Genomic DNA, 26,886 nt, shown 5'->3' with positions numbered 1-26,886 from the left:
AATTTAATTTAACTTTACAAATTTTTTTCTAAAATTTAATTTTTCAAATTTTTTTTTCTAAAATTTAATTTTTCAAATTTTTTCCCAAAGAAATTAGTTTTTTATGAACAACTGTGGATTTGTTAATTTTTTGATATAGTTGTGGTTTTTTCAAAAAAAAAATATATTTGAATTTTTCTTTAATTTAATTTTTCAATTTTTTTAAAACAAAATTTAAATTTTCAAATTCCAAAAACCGAGCTCCTACCCCCGCCCTCCAATGATATAAAACCTGTGGACGCCTCTGATAGCAAAATGGTATTTTTTTAAATATTAAAGTTTCAAAATTGGCATTAGGAATTTTTACTAGAATCGCATTGCAATCAGCATTGGATTTTTTTTTTTTTTTTTTTTTGAAGCGTTCCATCACTTATTTTAGCATACCAGAGTATTACACTTTATTCAAATCTTAATAATTAAGCACATGAATTATGAGCTATGAATATAATTGATATGTTACTTAGTTAAATATTTATCATTGCTTGCCATAAATATAATGCTTGTCCGTCAATCCAAGAGACTTGTCAAATATGAATAGTCTAATGATATTGTAATTAATAACGGAGAATCAAGTGATTAGCACTCCTTCCATTGGAACCGCTGTCGTGTTTGTTTATTTTTCTTTTCTCTTATTATATATTATATTGGTGATAGATATTATATCAGTTTAAAAGAATCTCTCCATTTTTTCCATTTAGACACTTTTCCTTTTTTTTAATGCTGCCATTTTTTCCTTTATCAGTTACCATTTTTTCCTGAAAACCATTTGTGCTACTTCAGCAGATTCTAAAGCCTAGTTTACATTAAAATTTTGTTAAATAATATTTCTTATTTTTTTAAATTTAATAAATTTTAGATTACGAATGTCTTCGTTCTCCTCATTCATGGCTTGTTATCTTTCGTAAGATAAGGCGGGGCATCTATTGATGAGATGGTCTGCACTTTTGCAATTCTCCCATATCGACATTGTACGTTGAGCTTATGTCCTTCCACCTGCTTAGGTGGACTAGAAAAGGGCCATGCCCAGTGTAGGCTTTTACAATGAGTCTCACTTTTTCTCTTCCGAGCTTGATACATTTCGACTTTGGTTTATTAAGCCTATGTGTATGTTTGACAATTTGATTTTTTTTATATCAGTCACACCAATATTGATAGAAGAAGTCATGAATTACCTTCTTTATGTACCTTGAAGGTGTCTCAATAGTAAACTGGGTTTGGCTCTCAGTACTCCTCTCCGCAAGATGGTGTACAAATTCATTTCCTGTAATGTCAGAATGTCCTTTGCACAATTCTAGATGTATATTTTTCTCATTCATTCCTTTGATGATGGTTTCTTTACATTTTAAAACTTCTTTATTAGTAGTAAATGGATTAAAGATTGCAGCAATTGCTGATGAGGAGTCTAATCTGATTATTACATTGTTCAGTGTTTTTTAGTACTTGAGAAGAGCTTCTACACCTTGGTTTATGACGAAAATATCTGCTTGAAACATAGAAGCTTCTTTTTTAATTAAGCGATTAAATGACAAATTAATGCATCACTTTTGATTATTGGCGATCCAGCCCCAGTGTTTCGTCTTTAGACCCGTCCGTATAGATGATCGTGTCAGGATCCCTTCACCCATATGAAGGCATCTTTTTTTATGGGACTAGAAAAAATATCAGTCTGGAAGATAAAAATTTAATAAAAATCAGAGTAAAATTTTTTTGTTCTCTTAAAAAATGCCATTCGATCAAATTATGCAGCAGCGCAAAATTTTTGTCAAAAAATTTAAAATATATATATATATTATCTTGCAAACTCCCCTTTAATATGAACATTAATTCCATCTACAGGTTATCAGTTGTATTTTGTACATATAGATATATGTTGTTCAACAATATTTACACGTTCTACATTTTTTTTTATCTCCTTCTTCAAATATTTACTGTGTAAATTAGAATTGATTATCGGGAATTATCTAGTCAATGGGATTTTTATAAACTTCTTTGATCGATTCCTGGATTTTTTTTCCCCCGATTCCCGGGAAACTTATCCACTCTAGTATTTATATGTAGTATTGAGTATTGTAATTATCCTGAATCTGTAATAACTACTAAGTTTCTACAAGTTAATTATAATCTAATCCACATAGTGATAAAATGCAAGCTCACCCAATTTAATGAGAAAAAAAAAATTATAATTTTTACCCTGGGAATTTTTTTTGTTAAGTGTTATGTATTAGGGTTGAACGTAAAATAGATCGTCGACAATTTATGAATAAACAGGGAGTAGTGAAGGAGTATGTAGAAAAAGGGTATATTTTGGAGATAAGAGCAATTATGTACCAAAAAGGTAAAAAGATTACGTACGGATATAAAAGGATAAAACTAAGTACATTTATAAAAAAAGAAAATCTATAACCGGGATAATCATCCCACCCATCTAATCAGGGTAACAAATAAAATACATGACATTAGTCCTCAATCAAGACAACCTTCGAGGGCGGAGTTGATTAAGGTGTCTTCTCCACACATCATCTTGACATTTGACAAACTATAGAGTTGCACCAAATAGTTTAACTAGAGATCCCAAAACCAACTTTGGTTTCCCCTGTCCGTAATATCGGACCCAGACTTTCATATTGTAGTGTATTTAGAAACTACAAAGGTTCTCCTTTCTTTCCTTTTTTCATTCTTCTTAGTTTTATTATTATTTAATATGCATATATGTAAAGTACTGTTTTAGCTTCTACCTTAATAGTATAAATAACTGTAACTCTCATGTATTTAGTAGAGTAGTGTCGAGTAACAATGATATCTATAATATACTTGTTTATATATAACTCCTTTTAGTCTAATTCCTCTACGCACTCTACTTGTTTCTCTCGGTCGTCCTGGATTTCCAGTGTTGAATAGTTTGTGCCTTTCAACCTCGTCAAGACGCAACACATATTATTCATATTTCATCACGGCTGATTCTTGGAATTAGGCTACAATCCATGCAAGTGAATACGTAAAGGACGAGAAAATAACAGTTCTGCTAGTGTTTTTCAACATTCCAACTGTGTTACCCTATACCCAAATAGTAGTTCTTCAATTGACAATGATTGTTATCAGGCATCAGTGGAAAGTGTGAGTGGACGTGTAGGATCATAATGTGTGAGAACAGGAGCGTTAGCTGAAGTGTTTTTATCTTCTGAAAACTAACGTTGTACTTCTCTGACTAAGAGAAGTTACAATCCTTCTTTGTAAGTTCATGTAGCGGGGCTTCCTCCAGGTAGAGATTAGGAATGAAAGTTCCATAATATTGCACCATCCCCAGAAAGGACTTGACTTCTGTACACGAAGTATGAGATGGGAAATCGAGAACAGGCCAAATCAGTTCTGGATACACGTAGTGACCTTTTTTAGAAATCCTGAATACAAGGTAAGTGAGTTCATGGGCTCCAGTGTTACATTTCCTTGCCTTGAACCTTGGCCCAGCATCTTGAATCCGAAGAAAGACTTCCTTCTAAAGTTCTAATGTGCTCCTCCTTACTGATTGGGAAGAACAATACATCATCAATGTAGACCTTGACAACTTTTATGCCTTGAAATAACTTCTTCTGTGCTGCTTGAACGATGGCTGGAGCAGATGCCAATCTGATGGGGCTGTACATTATACCTGAAGAGGCCCAACGACGTATTGATAACGAGGAACTCCTTAGACTCTTTTCAACTCGTGAAACCAACTTTGTGAAGAAAATTCTTCCTGCAAGATCTGCAAACATCTCCTCCGGATGCAGTAACGGATAGAGTTGAGTATTTATCACGGAAAAAATAGTATGAGTGAAGTCAGCACAAATCCTGACCTTTCCGTCTGGCTTCAGTTTTGACATAATACTAGCCACCCATTCAGCTGATTCCACCCGACTTAGTATTCCCCTAGCAACCGTTTCCTCATTGACCTTCTCACAAATGGTACGGGGCGTGCCCTGATATAGTGCAGACCTGCACCCTCTTTCAAATGAACCTGAACTCTAGTTACTTTGATCTATACAACCTCGCCATCTTTAAATACTTCTCAAAACTTGTTTTTTAGCAAAGATTCCAGGGTTGAATTCTGTCAATCAAGATAGCGACGTAAATTTGGATGGTTCTTCACCTTCACCATACCAAAATCATTACAGTCCTGAAAAATAAGAATAGGCTGGCCCACCTAAGTTACCACAAATCCCCCACTAACAGTACTTTTGCCATGCAAAGAGACTTTCGGCCGGGCTGTCCCTAAATTTTTGACTTTATCATCTCCAAAGACGGAACCAGGGTTTTCTTTTAAGCAATCCCATTTTACAAATTTAATAAGAATTATGTTGACGTTGACACCCAAATCCAAGAGAAACTTGATTCTAACCACAAAATAAGTATAGGTCCTATCTTCAAGACCGTTGGCTACATCAAAAGTAATGACCGAAGCTTAATGGGCCCATAAATTGTAGCACACTGCAAAATGTCCCATTACGCCACATCTCGAAAATTTTCGTGTATTCGCCGGGCACTCATTTTTTAGTAATACATATTTACGGTTGCAAAAGAAACATTTCTTTTCAAGAGGAAGATACTTGGGCTTGGAGATCCAATTCTCGGAGCTCTTTTTGATTAGAGATTTTGGCCCCTTGTGCTCTATTAGAAAAATATTATCTTTTCGTTCCATCTCCCTAACATTGGGGGACAAAGTCTCTATAGATCTGCCCAATTTAATCACTTTCTCAAGGGAGGGAAGCCTTTCTCAAAGACTGATCGTCGCAAATTAGAACTGGAGGTATGTCTCAGAATGGAAGACAAAATAGGACCAAGATTTACAAGTAAATTTTCCAAATTTGGCCTTGCCTTGAATCGTGTAACAAAATCATCAATAGCCTTGGGATTGTTTCATTTCTAACAGCCTATACTTTTCAAAGAGCACAGATTCCTTGGGAGAAAAAGCCTCGAACTTGGCTCTGATGACGGTTTGAAAATCCTCCTCCTCTCCCTTCTTAGTAAGTTTTAATGTCTTGAACCATTGCTATACTTCGCTTCCAGCGCAATATAGTAGTAAAGTCTTCTTTTTTTCTGCCGACGCTTCCCCAAACAATGAAGCGTAAATCAAAAATTCATTCAACCAGGACGCACACCTATGACCACGATGAATAACGAAATAACTCAGGACGAAAAGACTTGACTGACTCACCCATAAACTACGACCAGAGAATGAGGGTGTCTCATTTACAAGAATTGTGTCATTATTAGTAATCACTCTCACAGGTAATGAGGTACTCCCGAACTATGGAGTCTACTTCGGACTCCTGTATCTGTCTCTGTTTTTGAAATAAATACACTGGTTATGTATTTTTATAAAATCCTATAATATAATGTTACTAGGATGTACCCGTATTATATATTTTATTTCAAATTATTTTATTATACACTAGCACAAACATGCTATCTTAAAGATAGCCCATGAAAAATTAAAAAGATTTTATTTATATATAACTTATGTATGTTAAAATTCTAAACTAAAACGATTTAATGTAAACTATTATTTTTGTGTTAGTGAGGTAACGCCGTGGTATCTTGTAACAGTGACAGATTCATTTTCAGCAAACTTTCTCGTGAAGAAGTTTCTTTGATTTTTTATGCCACATTTCATGGACTCATAATTCGCAGAGTGTAACGTTCCAGAAAACTTTTGGTAGATGTTTTGCTTTCTTTGTGACGACGAAATACATATTACGCAACTAGCTTTTTGGTTCTTTATTTCCCCAAAGAAATACTTTACTCTCGACTCTTAATTGAAAACGCGACACCCGGTGCCCATTTCTCTTTTTTAATAGTCATGATGAAGAATGAAGTAAACGGGATCTCAAAATGAAAGAAGGGTAAAGATACATAATTGTGGGATACCTAAACGGAGATGGAGAAAATGAATATAGCTCCTACTGGTGCTACATGTGTACTGAATATATATTTCTTGAAATGCGTAGAACCACATAAAGCTAGTAAAAGTGATTTCAAATATATTATGCATAAAATACACTTCAACAATAGTAAATGTAAGGTACATAACAATCAATACCTGATAGTTTTCCGGACAACATATTCAAACTTCAATTTTATCCCAAAGTTTTGCGTTCCATACGTTTTATAAAGCAAATTCAAGTACCGTCGGCGGGTCAGATGAACTTACGTCGAGGGCTGGGTCTGACCCCTGAATTAGATTATAAAGATGAGTTCAAGTTGATATTGGTATGATTAGATTATTAACCGACTGATATCGAATTATTATTATGCTTATTTTTTCAATCTTTCGACGCCATTTTCATATTCATATAAATTATAATATATTTTCGTCATTAATTCCCCGATTCGTTCTTCATCTATTGACGATTTCTCTTATATCTGAACTTCGGAGCATGAAGACGTTACCTTTCGTGATGTGGATTTGAAAAGTATCTCGAAAATTGTTGTTCTTGTTCTCTAGGACCATTGGATCCATTAGGAAACGAAACTCCAGGTTTTAATTAGTTTGATTATAATTGTGTTATTTAATAGAGGGATCAATACCAAGAAATGTGTTCTATTTCTCCATTGAGTCATAAAGCCTATGTGTTTGGACATTTTAATGCCCTGGAAAGAGAAGATCAAAAGATTAAATTTAAAATTAGTAGCTAGAGAGTTTGTCTCATAACATTTTCCTTCGTCAGGCTATGGGAAAATCCAGAGTTCAGGGACTTTACACTCATTATTTGAAAAATAGGTTCACTCATAATTAACATAAGTTAAATGGAAATCCATTTAATAACCCATGCAATCGAAATATTAATAAAAGCATCTACTAAATTCCATTTTATATCCTCAAAGAAGAGTTGATGCCCACAAATACAGTGGTATAAATGGAGAAACCTTTTAGACGAGTTTTTATGTCCTCTAAATGGAATTTAGATCTATCATCCATTCACCTTCAAATCTACTTCTCCTGGAGTTGTACACGTGAAAGAATGGTCTTATGGGTCACAAACTCTTATTAAAACATAGAATTTTGTCCAGTGAATTGCCTTTCTTGATTCCTGAAGTATATTATGAAGAAAAAAAAACTTATCGGAGGAAAGCATTGAATACCCTATGAAAAATATCGTTCCTTTGATTTCTTGTAATGAAAAAGAAATTTTTTTTTTTAAATCTATAAAACATGAAACGAACTTCCCTAACAAAGAATGAATAAATATTCATTTTCCCTACATAACGATTTCTTGCCTACGTTGACTTCGTCTCCTACATCCGTCACTTTATCCAAAGATTCTTTATCATTTTTATGTTCGGCATCTAATTATTTGGGAGAAGATACTCCACCAACATTATCGGCTAATTTATTACAAGGTATCACTCAACATTAAATTGTTTCATTTAACTAATTTCGAATCCACCCCCCCTTTTCTATTATTATTAGACTCAGCATGCTATTTTGATTGAACTGATCAACCCATTTTGATCCAGAACAAAGACTCTCACATGAATAGGCAACTGAAGTGTTTAAATCACATGGCAACAGGAATAAAATGTTTTATTCATGCTAAGAGTGTGATTTGCACAGTAATTATTTGAAGAAGGAGATATCACTTGAATAGGCAACTGATGTGTTCAAACCACATGGAAAAATAAATAAAATGTTTTTTTTCATGTGAAGGTCGTGATTTGTACAGTAAATATTTGAAGAAGGAGATAAAAAATGTGGAACTTGTAAAATATTGCAGGAAAAAATATCTAATAACAAATCCTAGAAAAGATTGATATGTTTGAAATACAGCTGATAACTTCTGGATGGAATTAATGTAAATATGGTTTCTTTTTCTTATGGAATAAATCCTTAATAATTTGGTATTTGAAAATATTTCTAGGGAATTACTTCTACATTTCGAATTTTCAACATTTACGTCATTTCGAATTTTGTTAAAAATAGAAACAATTTTTTCTTGATCATTGACATATTGTGATCGACGATATTGTTTGGTATAACTTATAAGGTAGTTATCATTAATTATTTATTCACTTAAATCAAGTGTGAGGTTAATATTTAAAGATAATCTTTGTCATTTGGGATATGATATTTTAAATGAAAGAATTGAACTTTATAAGACGAATTCTACTATTAATTTTTTTGTGATGCAACAATACGACATTTTTAGTTCATATTGTACATATGTTCTTTATCATATCAAATATTATATTTAGCTGTTATTGATAATAAACCAAGCATTGATTTATTTGTATTTTTTTGTTTTTAAATTTATGTGTAATTTTTTAATCATCCAAGAATATCTCCATAATAAAGAAATATGAATAAGTATTGCTTATTGAGTATTTAATTAAGGTCAATTTAGTTTTATACCTACAGTCTGGTTAAACTTCAATTATATCGTCATAATAAAAATATATATGGAAATTAAGAGGTACTAGGAAAACTGCCATGGAAGAAAATTGCCAGTTAGGAAAATGGCCCGTATACTTCATGATGACACATTATAAATTGTCTTAATATTATTTATGACAAAATAGTTCAAAGTCCTCGGGTTGTTCATGGTCCCGAGTGTTAGAGTGGGATACTTAAAAACCACTATTAGAGTATCACATACATCCAAGGAGCCCCTCTAATATCAAAAAATAGTTTTTAGCCCTCGGTTTTGGGCGTGAAAGTCTTGGTAGTGTTAAAAACCAAGTGTCATACGCCAAATCAACATGGTGCATGTCTCACATTCGCTAAAAAAAGTTAAAATCTTATAGGATATGTTAGTTCAATGTATCCTTCTGTTATATTACTTTTTTTTAGATCCCGGGTCAATCCACGGGTCGAAGGTATTCAAGCAAATTTTTTTTAGGGGCCCTAATCTATTTATTCCCTCTCCACATCCTTGCCAATCCTCTCGATACATTTTTAGAAAATTGGATTAAATTTAAAAAAATCCAAGGAAATTGTATTACAATTGTATTACTCACACTTGAAGGAACTCGCTTGAGGGATGGAAAAAACAAATATGATATTTATGCTCTGAGGCTAAACAAGCAATGGATAACAAAATTGCAGAAATGTTGTTTTCGGGAGCATTTGAGATAGTTACTGAAAGGGAATAGTCTCCTTTATTCCTTTCCGGAATATTTGCTGTTCCTGAGAAGGATAACTCTCGATGAAGAGTAACAAGAAATCTCAACACCTTTAATAAGTTAATTCCAAATTTAAATTAGAATCAGTTGATTCATTAAGATTTTGGCTAACCCAGGATTCTTTTCTTTTTTATGTTCTTTAGATCTGTTTGATAAATATCATTTTTCTAAGATTTTTCCTGACCACCGTCGCTTTTTAAAAATTTTGATCCAGAAACAATATTTACCAATTTAACGTTTTATATTTTGGTCTGACGTCAGCTTTGATAATTTTTACCAAGCTCTTGAAACAAGTGATTTCATATCTCAGATCAAAACTGCAGATAATTTGTAGCATCTATTTAGATGACTTAATTTTGCAGGCCAATCTCTTTGTGTATGCCTCGCTCTCTTCGTGTTTAGCCTCGCTGTTATACACAATCCTTGGGTTCAAGGTCTATTTGAATCAGAGTTCTTGGATTCCAAGGACGCAACTTATTCATCTAGGGTTGTTATGGGACTATGTGTCCATGATTCTTAGCCTTCCTGAGGAGAAAGCGCAAAAGATCCAAGGTGTTGCCACTTAATTTCTCCTAAGGCGATGATTGTCGGTCCGAGACCTTCAACAAATAACTACGCAAAAGATCCGAGGTCTTGTTGCTAAATTCCACAAAAGTGTGAGATCAGCGTTTGAGTACCCCTATTCTTTCAGAGAAACCTTCAGTTAAATTAATAGAAGGGAAATTTCGATGACCCTATCAATCCATAAATTCAAATCTCCTCCTAGAGAAAGAAAGATATATAATGGTGGGAAGAACTAAGAATAGTCTGTACATCAGTGAGAAGAAATTTAATCCAACCCTGGAAGTTTTGACGGAAGCTTCCTTACCAGGTTATGGAATTTCATTATGATACGGCTCCTTTTAACAGGGTCGGTGGACAGGGAATGATCGAGATCTTCATATTAAAGAGCTCTTAATGTGATCTGTAGATAGAGCGTTATTTCGACTTCCTATCACTCACAGATATTAGTGTTCATGTGGATAATACAACTTCTCTATTTAAAGAAGGGCTACGCCAAGGTGAAATCGTGTCCATCGGCCAACTGTTTAAGGCATTTCACGGCAAAAATTAACCATTTCCAGTTTTTTTTATAATTGGAATAAAATAGAAAATCTGTTATAGCCCCACTAAACGGTTGTTTTTTCAAATTTTCTTATCAAACGGCTCAGACATGTATGAATTATGTTCTTCTAATGCATTTAGGTAAGTCTTTTACCGGGTGTCCCGAAAGTCTTGACCGGTACGTTCGATGGCTTTTTTCGAGATTTGAGAGACTTTTTATGTAAATGTTGCGTAAATAAAAGTTAAAGACCGTTTTCAGATTAACAAATTTTGTATCAATAACATTTCGAAATTCATAATTGTTTTTGACATGGAGGCTAAAAGACATGAAGTAGCTGCTCTGCTTCGTGCAGGAATCAGCCACAAGGAGATCTCTGAGGCCACCAGCATGTCCGCCAGCACCATTGGCAGAATTAAGAGGAGGTTGGACAAGGGGGAAGGCCTTGAAGACAAGCCTCGAAGTAGGAGACCTGTCTTAAAGGCCACCAAGGCCACTAAGAAGAAGATCAGGGCCCAGATCAAGATAAACCCTCTTCTGAGCATCAGAACAATTGCCAAGAAGAACAACATGGGTAAGACTACTACTGCCAACATTGTCAAGGACATTGGGGGCAAGTCCTTGGTCTGCACCACCCGTCCCATTTTGTCCATGGCCAATATGGAGGTCAGATACATCCGATGCAAGAAGATTTTGAACAACATGAAAAGCAATGGGGACAGAATTCTCATTTATTCCGATGAGAAAACTTTTACAGTGGATCCAGTCTTCAACCGCAAAAATGATCGCTACATTAGCCTTAATGGTTATGTGGGATCTGAGAAATATGTATCCATGACTAAGCACCCAGCCAGCATCATGATGCTTGGAGTTGTTGGCTCAGATGGTAAAGCCATGCCTCCAGTCTTCTTCCGAGAAGGCTACAGGCTCACTTCGGAGGACTACATCAAGGTGCTCAAGACCAAGGTGGTCCCATGGATCAGGAAGGAGTATCCTGGCAAGAGGATGGAGGGTGTGTTTCCAGCAGGATGGGGCACCCGCACACACAGCCAAGAACACCCAGAAGTGGTTGAAGGAGAATGTAGAATTCTGGCAAAGGACTTTTGGCCCCCCTCTTCCCCCACCTGAACCCCTTGAATTTCAGCATCTGGGCGCACATTGAGAGGCAGGCTTGCAAAAAACGCCACAGCAGTACCAAAGCTCTCAAGGCCAGTATCACCAAGGCCTGGGCCAAGATGAACCCCACCTACATCAAGAACACCTGCTCCTCCTTCCGTCCCCGTGTTGTGGTGGCTGTTATGGAAGCTAAATGCCAAATTGTTAAAAACATATTATAGATTATAACCAAGCAAAGTTTTTTTATTTAAAACATTTCTCTGTATCTCTACTTTTAGTCCTTGTAGATCTTAATGAAGTTGGAAGTTAGAAATCAGTCAGGACTTTCCGGACACCCGGTATATGAATTTGTATATCTAAATTAACACGGTTAGAATTAGTTTATATAATAAACGTCTATATTTATAAACAGTCATTGGCATTTAAAAGTAGCTGAATCTCGAAGTATTTATCAGACATTTTCTGTCTGTTTGACCGAAGCACTAAATTAGCTTTCGAAAAGTGTTATGTATTTAATATGTCCTTTCTGGTTTTTATCTTCTTATATAAGTACTGTGTTTTACGTGTTATAAATAGTATCGTCTTATGTAAATATATCAGAGTATAGTTAGAATACACATGATCTAGTGTTACATTATTCCTCCACGTGAATTCTTCTCCTCATGTCTCTTGGTCATCCTGGATCTCTCCTATTATAAATAAGCTTGCGTCTCTCCCTCGTCAAGACGCAACAAAAAGAGCCTCTCACTTGAGGCACTTGTCGGGAGGATGGTATTCATCTTAAGGAATACTTTCTTAATTCTGCTGTACGACAGTATAGAATAAATATCACTTGATTCATTAGACAGGTATCGGTTGACTTCTTGGTCAACAGTGTCAGTTCTCCTTGGTCTTTAGATATAAAAGCTACAGGAAGCTGTTTCCATCTGCACTGTTTGGTTGGACACAGATTCTGAATCATCCATTGCTCTGCGATCTTAAGTTAGATATCTTTGAGCTAGGACTCTATGCTCATGTTCTTCCAAGAACTCCACTTTAAATTCGGGGAAATAGACTGAGGCAAGAAGCATCTCCCTGGTTTCTATACATTTTCTTGTTGAAAATCATTCAAAGTTTTCACCTGACCGCGGCTTTCGCGTAATGTCCAAATCTTATTATAATCAACAAAAAATTGAATGTGTGGAAAGTTTTGTAGAAGTTGTCGTCAAAGTATCTACTAAATTCAATGTTATATCTTCTAAAAGTGGAAGCTCACAAATACAGTGGTATTAATGGAAAAACTGTATAGACGAGTATTTATGTCCTCTAAAAGGAATAAAGAATTATCAAATATTCACTTTAAAATCTACTTAAAATCCAGGAGTTGTACACGTGAAAGAATGGTCTGATAGTTCACAAACTCTTATTACAACATGGAATTTTGTCCAGTGAATTGCCTTTCTTGATTCCTGAAGTATATTATAAAGAAAAAAAACTCATCGAAGGAAAGCATTGAATATCTTATGAAAAATGTCGTTCCTTTGATTTCTTGTAATGAAAAGAAAAACTTTTTTTTAAATCTATAGAAAATGAAACGAACTTCCCTAACAAAGAATGAATAAATATTCATTTTCCCTACATAACGATTTCTTGCCTACGTTGACTTCGTCTCCTACATCCGTCACTTTATCCAAAGATTCTTTATCATTTTTATGTTCGGCATCTAATTATTTGGGAGAAGATACTCCACCAACATTATCGGCTAATTTATTACAAGGTATCACTCAACATTAAATTGTTTCATTTAACTAATTTCGAATCCACCCCATTTTCTATTATTATTAGACTCAGCATGCTATTTTGATTGAACTGATCAACCCATTTTGATCCAGAAAAAGACTCTCACATGAATAGGCAACTGAAGTGTTTAAATCACATGGCAACAGAAATAAAATGTTTTATTCATGCTAAGAGTGTGATTTGCACAGTAATTATTTGAAGAAGGAGATAAAAAAATGTGGAACTTGTAAACAGTGCAGGAAAAAATATTTTTTTAAATTCTGCGAAATATGTACGAAATACAACTGATAACCTCTGGATGTAATTTATGTACATATTATGTAAATATGGTTATTTTCTTATTGAACGAAATTTTTAATAATTTGCTATTTGAAAACTATTTCTAGGAATTACTTCTACATCGAACCTCGAATTTTCAACAAATGACATTTATCTCTCCATATCTGTGTGTTTGTTTTTTTCTCTTCATCTACATATTCTAAGGCATTTCTAACCTTGTTAAAAAATTGTCATCATTTTTTCTTCATATATTGTGATAGACGATATTTCTTGATATGGTAGTTTAGAATATTGAAATAGCGCGTAAGCTTTCTATTTGAAACTATTAATACATGGAAAAAGGTTCTAGGTAATTTTGTCCCAAACATTTTCGCCCCTACATTTTTTGCACCTACATGTTTTCCGCTGGTAATTTTTCCTCGAGAAGATTTTGTGGTATGAAACCTATGCCTCTTTTTTATGCTTTTCTATTGTCGGTTCGAACTTTGCCGTTGTATCTCAATCAGATTAATTATAAAGTCAGGAGACGAAGAAAAAAGGAATAATGATGAAGAAGTGATCCGTCATCTTGTGCTGTTTATATATTTAATATTATAAAAAGGAGTAAGGAATCACGGATCTGGGATGCTGAGTCTATTTCGGAAGGACACATTGACTTGTGGCACGTTAATGAAGTATAGTCGTGACCTTAGTTGAGGCTTGAAGAAATGGAAAAAACTCAATCGATAGAAAGAAAAGAATATTTATTGATAAATCTTCTTGTCCCAAAATGGTGGGTTGCCTCATATTTCTCTACCGTATCTACTTTTATTATCAACTAGATTAAATAGCTCACGAAGGCGCATCTCTTTCCTTGGATTAATCTTACTTGGTCTTAGTCTTATCCCATTGTGTAATATATTTTATTAATATTAGTTATTACGATATTATTACTAATTATTTCATTCTTTTTAGACTCCGGCTCGATTTCCCTCTCAAGCTGGAAATCACCAAAGAATCTTATCAGGACAAACTACTTAAGGCTATGTCTATCCCAGATGGTTGGGAAAATTGTCATACTGGACTATCTCTTAATAAGTGATCTCCTTTTTTATATTTCCTGAATTACCTCCATTACTCTCCTAAAGCCTTTTTCCCCCCATCTTGGAACTCTGCCTCTTTCGATCATGCTCACTTAAGAGGGATATATTGTCAACTTTGTTTGGATCATTGTTTATTAGAAAAGACATCCTCCCTGGAGGATACCATGTTTTCTATACTCAAACGTTGTGGAGTACGACATTTAATCCCTTAATACTTACTTTATTACTTTTTATTTGACGTGATTTTGCATTTTTTATTTATGTGACACCTATTTATACATACTTTTTGTTCTTTTAAATTATCAAGTCATTAGTTATAACTCATAAAAATTAAATATTTTAATAAGACGATTTTATAGCCTTCATTTTCTTAAATAATGATAACATATTGAATTAGTCAATGATTAAAATAAGAAGACACATAATGTTCATAGACATAACTGATTCTAAAATTTGTGAAAATTCCAGGCAATGCTTTTCATATATTTTAATTTTTCCATTGTATTGTAATTTAATACTTGGTGTTGGAGTCTTTCACTTACGTCTTTGCTCATTTTCTTTCTTTAAGTACAATCACCTCTTTCTATATCCACTTTTTAGCAATTACTTCTTCTTTTCTTAAATAAGTAATTAATTTCCACAAATTTGGGTACATGGTTGTAATATAATATTTTAATTCCCCATTTTTTAGGGATGACATAAATAATATATAAGAACAGATGATGTGTAAGTTACTTTTTCAAAAAATCTATTTGATATGGTATTTTATTAAAAAAAGAAAAATTAAAATAACTAATTTCACCTAGAAAATGCATACAAATATGTTTTGTTGAAACTTTCAGATCATTTAGTAATTATGCAATTCAACACTTTAGATTTTATTAATGATCCTTAAATTTTGAGTGATATCGACTTTTTGTAGCTCAAAACCATTTGTTGCAAGTGTTACCTATGTGTAAAATAAGTACAAGTCTAAACCTAAAGTTTATGAGGCTAAAGTAAAACTGATGTCTTGTGCCTCCAATTCCTAAATTGGTGGATACTTTCTGCAACAATCGATACAATTATCAAAGAGCAAGATAATGTAACGTGGATAATGAAATCAAAATAACTTCTTAGATATAATTCCTATAAATATTTAATTTGTTCCCAAAAATCAACCCTTGGAAATTAATAGCCAAGCACATTCGTCAAAGATTTTATTTGTTGTTCTCATTTTGACATCCAATAGTCCAATATTTTCCTTGATATTAGTGGAAAAAGGGATTTCATTGTCATAATCCCCCCCCCAAAAAAAAAAAAACCCTACATCAACAATTCTGACGCCACGTAAAAACCTTGTTTATTTGCAATTATGGGGAAGAGGATATTTAAGTATTATAAGCAAGTTAATTACTTTTTTGTTATTCTTTGAATATTCATTATATAAGTACTTATTGCCTTATTTTTATTCTAAAAATCCTGATAAATTTTATTTTAAATTAAAAGATAAATTATTTGCTTAAAGGACAAAACACAGAACAATCGTCTGCCTTATCTTACATAATTGTATAGAGTTCGAAGTTAGATATAGATAATATTTAGTTTTGAGTTAAATTAATACCTGAATATAGAAAGTTTCATTCATTTTAAATCAAAAAATAGCATGGATTACATGTTAAGGATCTTTCTTTTTGGCTTTTGCTGCTTCTTAATAGAAGCCCATGCTGACAATGAAGGAAAGACATGGGTTCTTCTTGTGGCAGGATCGAATACATGGGATAATTATAGGCATCAAGCAGACGTTTGTCATGCCTATCAAATTGCTAGAACTCATGGAATCCCTGATGGTAATGATTAACTTACTTCACTTGTCTTTTTAAATATAATCTCAATCAATGGTCTTGTCGATATTAAACTTTGCAGAAAGGATTGTGGTTATGATGTATGATGATATTGCATCAAATAAGGTGAATCCAACTCCTGGAAAAATGATCAATAAGCCTGGGGGTAAGGATGTATATCACAATGTGCCCACTGATTATACTGGTGCGGCTGTAAATCCATCGGTCTTTTTGAAAGTCCTAAGTGGAATCAATCCGAAGACTGGGTCCCAAAAATTCATCAACTCAACTTCCAAGGATAATATTTTTGTATATTTTGCTGATCATGGAGGTCCAGGACTCCTTGCCTTTCCAGATGATGTTCTTCAAGTTGGGGATTTAAATAGGGTTGGCTCTTATTATTTTTCTGTGTATTTGTATGTTGATAAAAACTTATTCTTTATTTAATAGACAATTCATAAGATTCAGAAGAAGAAACAATTCAAGAAATTGGTTTTCTATGTCGAGGCATGCGAATCCGGATCAATGTTTGATGGAGTTCTTACTGGTCTAAAAAATGTTTATGCAATGACTGCATCTAATTCTGAAGAATCATCTTATGCCTGTTATTATAGTGAACTTTACGATACGTATCTCGGCGATGTTTATTCAGTCAATTGGCTTGAAGGTCCGTACTCATTAATCTAACAAATACATTGATACATTATAGTAAATTTCTTCATAACTTCTCTTAGATTCTGACAAGGAAGATTTGAAGAAAGAAACCATTGAAAAACAGTTTGACATAGTTCGAAAAGAAACAAACACCTCACATGTAACTCAATTCGGCGATAAAAAAGTTGCTGAATCTCATCTCTCAGAATTTTTGGGACAAAAATCCGGAATATTTGAGGAGCATTCAGAGGAAAGTAGTCCCATGGATACCATTTCATCCCGTGATGTAAGCTTAGACTTGATCTTTAGAACAAAAAATGCGGCTCTTATCAAACTCACAAAAGCCAAGCGTCAATTTATGAGGGAAATCTTTGATCAAATTTATTTAGGTGTACAAGGGATCAATGAAAATGATTTAACCTCAATCAAGACTGACAAAATCTTATTGAAGCATTCAGACTATTCATGTTACTCTCAGGTAGTGGATGGTCTGCATAAGAATTGCTTCAATTTGGCAAAGCATTCCTATGCACTTGAATTCTTACAGCATTTTGTCAACATTTGCCACTATAATATCAAAACAGTCCATGTTTTGGATTCTATTAATAATGTATGTAAGCACTGGATATCAACTTTTGATTCTATTTTATAAGGAAATAGCCATTATAACTTTTAAAATTGTTTTTGAATATAGAATGTGTCATAATAGCTCATTTTTTAACATTTCCAACGGATTAGAAATTTAATTTTAGTTTGTTTAATTGTTCAAATGTCATTTGTCCTGATGAATAGATAGCTACAGTCTACTAATAAAGGTCTAATTTCGTAATAAATTAATTCATTTGAACCATAAAGTCTATATATTTATCAAAATAGGACATAAATTTCCCTAAAGAGCTATACATAATGATTCATGTGTCTTCCTTATTTTCTAGAAAAAGTAGTACATTTAGAAAGAAGAAGAATAAATCTTGTTTTTGTTTCCAAGATAAAAATAAAGACTTGTTAAAAATATTAATCCGATAATCAGAAGGAAAAATATAAGTGTATAAAAATCGTTTCTTCAAATTACGTATATTATGGAAGTTAATATTTTGAAAACTATTGATTATATGTAATTATAAAACAAACTGTATTATTATTATTATTATTCCTATAATGAGTTGATTACTATTAATTAATTAAATTAAGACGTACATAACCAAAATGAGTGAATAACTTTTATCTTTAAATTCTACACAAATACGAACACAGAGATTACATAGATACAATTCATTCATTGATTTCCATGATGCCCACCAGGTCCATGACCACTTCCCGAAAGTTGATGATGGCCTCCGTACACTGCACTCCAATCAGAGAGATGCTGAATGAGCCCATGCATAGCATAATGCGGAATACCAGGAGTCTGAGCCGTTTGATGGTGCTGGTGATGAGACTGAATGAAACTCGGGGTGACGCTCCTTTCAGAAGCAGTATCACTCTGATCATCCATAGGAATGGGAGTACGGGTTCCAGTCAAATGCATTTGTTGCTGTTGCATTTGTTGTTGTAATTGCTGTTGTTGTTGTTGCTGCTGCTGCTGCTGTTGTTGTTGCATCATTGCTGCAGCCACTGCAGGAAATGCATAGTCCATGGCAGAGGGTTTTAGATCTTGTGACATAGCAACAGCTGCAGCAGCTATACTCGCAGCATGAACATTTCCACTAGATGCAGCAGAGGGAATGCGTAGAGTAGGGGTGGTAGGTGTGGCAGAAGAAGGGTTACACTTAAGGGAAGAGTTTAATATTGGGCTTGGAGCGACCGGATGGGGAGTTGGGGTGGTTTCGTTATTCCGATTATCAATCATAGGCTCTACCGCCAAATTACTGTTGGTTGTTGGAGTTGTTGTAACAGGAGTACTGCTTGATGGAGTTGGATTATTGCTATTATTGCTAGTATTAATTGAGTTTTGATTGTTACTCTCATTGTCATTGTTGTTATTGCTTGGGTGATTGTTATTTGAATTTGATGTGTTGACAGATGGAAAGTTATGACGATGGAAAATATGTTCACTTTTAGTTGGGACAAATGCTGATGGGTGAATAGGAGGCGGTTTTCCCTTATTATTTTGATGCATAATTTTTGGAACTTCCTTGCCATGTACACGTAGGTGCTTTTTCAAATTTCCAGATTCGCAGAAACCTTTGCCACATACTTCACAAACATATGGACGCTCACCTATGTAAATATGACATAATCAATAAATGTAAGTACATAAGCCTTATCTGCTCTTAAAAGGATGGTAATTAATTAAATCCTTACCTGTATGAAGTCTTGTATGAACGACCATTTTATCCCGCTGAGTAAAAGTCTTGGCACAATATTCGCATGCATAGGGACGGGTATCTGTGTGTATTCGCTCGTGTTTACGAAGAAGATCTCTTCTTTGAAAATTTTTTGGACAATAAGCGCATTGATAAGGTCTTTCACCGGTGTGAACACAACGGTTGTGAAGTTGAAGCTCAGAACGACGAGCAAAGGCAAAACCACATAATTCACAGACATATGGTTTCTCTCCAGTATGGGTGCGGCGATGTTCTTCCATATTACCCTTTTGACTGAAGGTTTTGCCACAAAAATCGCAGGAAAAGGGTTTGAAACCACTATGAACCCTTAGATGTGCATCTAAATTGGCTCTTTGTGTAAACCTATTAAATAAATGAATATATCTAATTAAACATGTAACGAACTGGAGGATATTTCATGGGTAATAAGGCTCAACATTAAAAAAAGGATTTGTTTAAACAAACAAAACAAAAACAATTCAAAACCCACCTCTTTCCGCAATAATGACAACAGTGTGAATATTTGAGGTCTTCAGGACCATGAATTTTGACATGTTCAGACAAGTCCTTATCATTAGTAAATAGTTTATTACAGACAGGACAGTTTTGATTTCTATTAGTGTCCGTATGAATAAACATGTGTCTGGTTAAAAGATAATTGGGGGGATAGCGTTTACCACAGACCGTGCATCTGAAAAAATAGATATGAGTTAAAAAACATGAATAACCATAACTTGTCAATTTCTGGACAAAAAGTCAATCAATACACCTATTATGCAACTTTTATTTTTAATTATTTTTTCTTTCCTTTTTGAAAGTGCAAAAATGATGATGAAATTTGAAGATATGACCTCTCCTTCTTGACAATACAAATATTAAAAACTGTCTTAAAATTTCAAAATAAATGAGTAGGACATGTAGTCTGGATGTGGCTATATAGTAAATACTTTACAAATATTAGAATAATATCTAAAAACAATCATTACTCTCAAAAATTCTCTGATTATAAGAACCTAAGAGTATGAATTAGTTAACTAAACCTGCTAATGCACTTGCGATTAAAGAAATCAAGAATTTCAATTTCTTTAATGACTGTCTTGGCAAAAACTAAAACAATAAGAGTGCGCTCAATATTTTCAAGACATATATTAAAAAGAACACAATAGTTTATGCTGTCTTTTCAATTTAATATATAGTAGAAGTTGAGGCAGTTAGTAACATCGAGATGAAAGACTTAGCATGCAAATATTTCCCTCCTTCCGACACCTTTTCATTTCCAAATGAAAACATCGCATCCACAAAGTAAGCAACAACTCGCATTGCAATATTAAAAGAACCATTATTTTGTCTATAATTCATTGTAATGTTTATTGATTTATTAGAGGTAATCTTGCAAAAATCAAGCTTATAGTTAATTCTAAATTATTATAGATTAATTTTTTTAAATTGCTGATACATCAGGAATAAAATATGACATGAAATAGAATAACCTTAAAATCCAGATATAATTACAACAATTATGATTACTTTTAGGTATAAGACCAGCATAATCACACCCACAAACTTCAAGGCCGTTTTAAATTATATGGTAATATAATTTAAAATAGGAAAATGACATAAATCTAATTTATATATAGGATACTCATTTCTGGAAGGATGAACCAATGGTACAACATTTAAACTTCCAACCATATCCTAAAGGTATTTTTAAACATACATTCAAACTCGAATATCATTTTCAAAAAAATATAACAAACAAATCCACATTTCTAGTGACTGATGTGATCATCATGGACTCTTTGAAAAAAGGAACGAGCATTATGATAACTGATAAACATACACAAAGCATCCTTGCTGTTGGAATCAACGGAACTTTGACAATTAATGAAAAATATCCTGAATATGATGATACAAAATTCATGAAAATAATTAAAGCTCTTAATGACTTATACGTACAGGGTAATATAATTACTTTTAATAAAATGTGATTTTTGTTTTTGTTTAGTTATATCATGACATTATTCAACCCACAAAATTATGAGCGGAGAAACAAAGTATGATAGAATATTCCTTATCTTTAAAAAAAATTGACCATTTAAAATTAAATCAGAGCAATGAAAGTTCCTTGAAGAATTTACAAAGTATTTTGAATGCACTTCAATAAATATTCTACAAAACAGCATGCATAGGTTACATATTATTATAATGATACATTCCTTTTATCAATTAATTTAGCTGATGAGAAGCACGGAAACATTTTCAAGCTTTTTGAAACAACAAATTTCTTTGAAATAAGTCATTTATCTGTTGCTAAAGAGGTAACATGGATTTATATGTATTATGAAAAATATGAATATAACTTATTTTTAGGCAAGAGGACGTGGACTTTGCAAGGAAATAATTAAAGAAACACTCAAAATTGCAAAAAAACTGGGATTTCAGGCAGTCATAGTCGAAGCAACGGGTAAGGATTTTTACACACCTTGTCTTTTATCGTCTTATATGAGTGATGACAAAGACAAATAAAATAATAAAAAAAGTGAAATACATGCAATCTGTTCCGAGAACTAATTACATAATCGTTAGGGGGAGAAGAGCATCAATTAAGAAAAATATATTTCTACATTAGTAATCAATTTAAAGTCGCCAATTAATGGTAAAGTAAAACAAATTTGACATGAATTGTGTGGGTTTTACAGATCAATCAATTCAAAAAGTGGAAAATTAATTAATACTTTTTGCACATCAAAAAATATTGATTATCTAAGGAAAATTGTCTATTGGTATATATGTACAAATACGCAAATATATATATAAATTTAATAATTTGCTCAAGACATCCTTATTCAAAAATGTATTTCAAACAACTTGTTTTACACCTATGAATTTCAAAACGAATTAATAAACTTTTTTTTATTTCTCTTATTCTAGCCAATCATTCAAGAAGAGCTCTTCTTCATGAAGGATTTATCGTATTGTCGGAATTCAACTATGAAGATTATACTCAGGGTAACAATAGAGATCCTATTTTTAAAGGAGTACCACATGAAAAATTTTCCCTGATGGTCAAAAAAATACTCACGTAGATAAATTTCGCGCGGCCAATTTCGTCCTATCCTTATGCCGAAAGCGATGTTTGTTTACTTCATCCGTTTGTTTCGACTAGAACACACAAAAAAAAGAGAAGAAATATTTAGCACATATTCTTTCAAGTTTACAAAAAATTGTCTATATTATTTATTTATCTAATAGCATTTAATCTAAAATTACTCAAAGGACTAAATAAGCATTGAGTCCCAAACTTCCTCTTCTGTAATACATAAAATCATATGTTTTGATGAATTTATATCAAAAATATTTACGTCTAACTTGCAAACATTTTTTATCTTAAATTTATTAATATTTTTAGAGAAAGTAATTAAAATCCTAAAATAACGTCAAATGTCAAAAAAAAATTGTTTGATAGAAAAATTCAATAATTTTCATTTATCTAAATGCTCATAGAAACTCAAAATTAGAATAACACAGGAATCCAAACACTAATGAATATGTTGGTATGTGAAATACATATATAAAATAGAATCAAAAACGATATTAAATGGCAAGTATTTTTTGAAAAAACTAATTAAGAATATATATCCTTTAGGATTCAGATACGTTTCCAAGAAAGAAAAGATAAATTATAAAATAATTAAGCAAATTCTAAATCCATAGATACTATAACTATTCTATCTAAACGAAATTATCAAATTACACTCTGAAAATAAAAACAATAATATGAGTTATAAATGATAATTAACGTATGTAATAAATAATTTTGAATGATTCCCTTCTAAGCGCAAGAAATATAACAGAGCCATACCTCAAAATCACATCCTTTATGAGTACATTTATAAAACGTTTCTTTGTCTGGATGTTTTTCTTTCCAATGATTTAAATTAGAAGCGTGATCCTGAAACTCTTCTCCACATTCGGCACAAGTCTTTAATGAAAGAGATACAAGTGGTTTTCTTCCTCGTTTAGCCACCTTTTCCTTCGAGCCATTGTTGTTTGAAAGTGAGCTATTAGTTGTTGAAGCACTGGGTTTAGGAGACAATTCATTGGAAGGACTAGGAGCATTATAGTCAATATCAAAATCATCAAAATATGGATCGTAAGACACTGAGGGTTTTCTTGGCCGTCCTCTAGTCCGTTTGCTTCGGATACGAGTAGAATCTGGCATTTTGAATTCTGAAAGAAAATCAAGTTCAAATAATCAAATAATGTCTTTCAACATCCCGTCACTTCGCAATCCATACAAAGCACTATATTAATGTGAATGTAATGACCTTTTTTCGCCCAAAATAACAGTACGTTTCAAGTAGTCAAACTAAAAAAAGAAGCCAATCGCAAAAGAATAATAATATTCGTTTGAAACAAATGTGCTACATAGGATCATTCTAGGATGATCAATAAGATTCTTGTGTAGATGCATCCCCGTAAAATAAAGCATGAGCTAAATATTACAATAAAAAAAGATTTCACTTAACTAAAAGGGATGATTCAAATTAGTGTTACAAAAGAAGAAAATAAGGAACATCAAGAAAACTAATATACAAAAATTGAATAAGCACGTTGTTAAGCAGATATTGAGAGTATGGACTTGGATTGAGATCGTAAATAAGGAATGTGAAATATCTCAAACCAAACTAAACAACGCAACAAATTCCTGGATATGTGTGGGCTCTTTTTCTAACCTCCATCCATGTCCTTGTTTTCCCGTAATGCCTGCTCTTCCATCTCTTCATCTGGTTCGTACTCATCTTCTTCGTCCGCCTCTTCGAAATCCTCCTCCAAGTCCTCTTCTTCTTCTTCTCCGAGTTCTTCATCGAACTGCTCCTCCTCGGGGACACTCAGGTCTACATCACAGTAGGAAGAAGGCTCCAACTTAATTGGGGAGGCAATGGGCCCATTAGTGAAGTGCCTAACGTACAAGTTGACTTGTGTCTCCAAGTCCGTCACTTCCGTCACTCCATTTTCTTTTCGTAGGCGAATCACCAAGCTTTGGTTCGAGTTGAAGCAGGACTCGAAGAAAGAGCGAACAGACTCTAATTTTTGTGAGCAAGGCGGACAAATCGTGGTGGGAAGGTCATCGTTTTCGGATATCTATTCACAAAAACCAAAGAGTAATTATAAACAAGTGAAAGGGGTTGAGGAATGAGATGCTTCTCGCTCCTCTCTCCAGACTTTACCAAAATAGGCAAACAACGAGCCACTTTCTCGGGGAGTCCCTTCTGAATCCCTTCATTACTGAAGATCTGGATCAGCTCTTCCGAAGAGGAGGCACACAGCCTACACACTGGAGTCAGGGCCAGAGTTCGAGCCCTTTTTACGGGTTCATCCGACATTCTTTCATTACACTCATTCACAAACCTCCCATGGATGATGTTGGTTGGGCCTAGAGTTTCGTGTTACAAATACAATACAATACGCTCTTCTTTTTGTACAAATTGTAAAAGTAAAACATGTGACTATTTTTTTTGTAGTGTTTATGTAAAGGAAAGGACGCGCCCTCTTCCCCTACACAAATGAAAAGGGAAAAATTCTTCACCCAAGTCGGCCAATACAGTACATTCATTTTATGCTAAACATAAAAATATGTAATGTATACTATGTACTTTATTTATGATTCTATTATTGTAGTTATGTAATAATTCATGTTATCTTTTATGGATGAATCAATAATTCAACTATCAAAATGCATCATATTGCATTAACTTAATAAGAACTCTGTACATTTGTATTATAATTATGATATTAAATATGTAAATATGTGGCCTGTTATTCCTCAATACAAAAGTAAGATGACAAGAATGATTTTTCTCAAAATGGAGTGTGGATTACATTTGTATTCTCATACAAATGATCTGAAAACCAATTATTATTATAAACCCATTGGAACTGAATCCAAGTGGCATTTAAAGTAGTCAAAATGAAAAGTCACAATAAAAGAATGATTGATAAATTAATTAATTTGATTTAAAAATGAGCATATGGGGCCCAATATAAGTACATCAAATTAGGGGTGTCCCCAGGAAGAGGACTGTAGCCCCCCAATCCAGGAATTTTTTATTTTTACTAGAAAAATTAATATTTGAATTTTTTTTTTTATAATTTTATATTTAAAATTTGATTAATTTTTTTTGTAAATAGCTATAGATTTTTGAAATTTTTCTTTGAAAACTTTACTATTTGAATTTTTTTTTCAAAAAAATTTTATGCTTGAAATTTAATTTTATAATTTTTTTTTTCAAAATTTTTAGTTTTTTCTGAACAGCTCTACATTTTTGAATTTTTTGTGACTAACTATGGATTTTTGAAATTTCTCTCCGAAAAATTTAATATTATTTATTTGAAATTTAATTTTTGAATTTTTTTTTTTCCAAAAATTTTATTTTTTATGATTTTTTTTTAATTTAACTTTTTTGAGTGTACTTCACTTTTTTTCCTAAACATTGTAATTTAACCAAAAACCAAGCTGCCAACGCCCCTGTTAATCAATTAAAGGTCCTAAAGGATAGCTAAAATTCTAGGGTATCTCAATTTGTCCCACAAATTTGAATAAAAAACCTATAATTGAATTAAATATACTTATGGCATATTGGGCTGACTGATAATTAAAGATAAATTGGGTTGTTTTCTTTTTCTTGATTTTTGTTCAAGATTGTTTTTATGTTGATACACTACAAATACTTAAACCAAGACGTTTAATATATAACTATATGTTACTAAATGCATTGTATATTGCATAAACTTTATAAAATTAAGTAATCAAATGTCCATAGGATGCAAGTTGAACTAAAAAATGAGATGAATATTTTTAAATGAAGGATTTATAATCTTTTAGATTCTGATAATGCAATATTTGAATACTAAGTATTCTGTGTCACATTATAAAGTTAAAGTGCCCAAAGTTATATTACTCATAAATACATAATAATCATGTAATTTTAATAAGTCAAAATGAAATGATAGTATCAATTATTAGTTAGAACGCAATGTTGTAATTATATAATGCATTTTAAAACAAAGAAATCGCCACTTGTATAATTTGTTTATACAATTTGAACTTGTACTAATCATATATATAATGTTCTCAATTATAGGAGATTTATTACATTGAATTGATAAAAATATATAACAAGTAACTACCTCAACGTTAGTTGAATGTTTGCTAAGAAGCTGTCAAATTTATTGTCAAATGACTTTCTTATACATATTATAGTTAATAGGTAGGGATCTAAATTGTATGTATTTTGTAGATGGACCACTTTTTTGGAATTGTTAATCTGAAGAATGAATTGTCTTTTCCTCAGCTGTTGCCATAATAATTTACTTCTAAGTAGTGAACTTTTTTCCTACTACCTTCCATTGTATTAAAAACCTGAAAAAATATGCATATGTGCTCATAAAAAGCAGAGAGTAAACCTTGAGGATTTTTGGAGTGTTATCATTGTAAGTCCTTGTTGCACTCAGTGTAGAATTGAGAA

At 32.8% G+C, this 26,886-nt stretch overlaps 3 protein-coding genes and 1 long non-coding RNA gene across 5 annotated transcripts; 3 read left to right on the top strand and 1 right to left on the bottom strand.

Annotated features, from left to right (window-relative positions):
• The first annotated feature begins 14,103 nt into the window (after positions 1-14,103).
• On the top strand, positions 14,104-14,567 carry LOC121129868 (uncharacterized). The gene is made up of 3 exons (XR_011783628.1): positions 14,104-14,243; positions 14,293-14,363; positions 14,426-14,567. It is a non-coding gene; the product is annotated as an uncharacterized lncRNA (long non-coding RNA).
• Positions 14,568-16,052: 1,485 nt separating this feature from the next.
• LOC121129902 (legumain) lies at positions 16,053-17,738 on the top strand. The gene is made up of 4 exons (XM_040725611.2): positions 16,053-16,382; positions 16,459-16,763; positions 16,827-17,043; positions 17,111-17,738. The coding sequence occupies exons 1-4, from the start codon at positions 16,199-16,201 to the stop codon at positions 17,680-17,682; spliced, it is 1,278 nt and encodes a 425-aa protein (XP_040581545.1). The 5' UTR covers positions 16,053-16,198; the 3' UTR covers positions 17,683-17,738.
• A 133-nt stretch (positions 17,739-17,871) lies between these two features.
• On the bottom strand, positions 17,872-24,933 carry LOC121129901 (uncharacterized). Of its 2 annotated transcripts, XM_040725609.2 has the most exons (7): positions 24,589-24,933; positions 24,094-24,502; positions 23,220-23,587; positions 22,440-22,519; positions 19,848-20,048; positions 19,335-19,720; positions 17,872-19,250 (listed from the first exon to the last, which is right to left on the bottom strand). In XM_040725609.2, the coding sequence occupies exons 1-7, from the start codon at positions 24,742-24,744 to the stop codon at positions 18,307-18,309; spliced, it is 2,544 nt and encodes an 847-aa protein (XP_040581543.1). In that variant the 5' UTR covers positions 24,745-24,933; the 3' UTR covers positions 17,872-18,306. The 2 variants fall into 2 exon arrangements, with proteins under 2 accessions (XP_040581543.1, XP_040581544.1); XM_040725610.2 differs by lacking the exon at positions 19,848-20,048 and having other exon boundaries at positions 24,589-24,922.
• Positions 20,501-23,229, top strand: LOC121129903 (arylalkylamine N-acetyltransferase 1). The gene is made up of 7 exons (XM_040725612.2): positions 20,501-20,659; positions 20,891-20,945; positions 20,995-21,058; positions 21,131-21,316; positions 21,593-21,675; positions 21,728-21,821; positions 22,289-23,229. Exons 1-7 carry the CDS (start codon positions 20,583-20,585, stop codon positions 22,441-22,443), a joined length of 714 nt encoding a protein of 237 aa, XP_040581546.1. The 5' UTR covers positions 20,501-20,582; the 3' UTR covers positions 22,444-23,229.
• Positions 24,934-26,886: the final 1,953 nt, after the last annotated feature.

The sequence above is a fragment of the Lepeophtheirus salmonis genome, chromosome 14 (genome assembly GCF_016086655.4).
Source record: "Lepeophtheirus salmonis chromosome 14, UVic_Lsal_1.4, whole genome shotgun sequence".
Lineage (NCBI taxonomy): Eukaryota > Metazoa > Arthropoda > Copepoda > Siphonostomatoida > Caligidae > Lepeophtheirus > Lepeophtheirus salmonis.
This window is presented reverse-complemented; position numbering and strand designations above follow the sequence as displayed.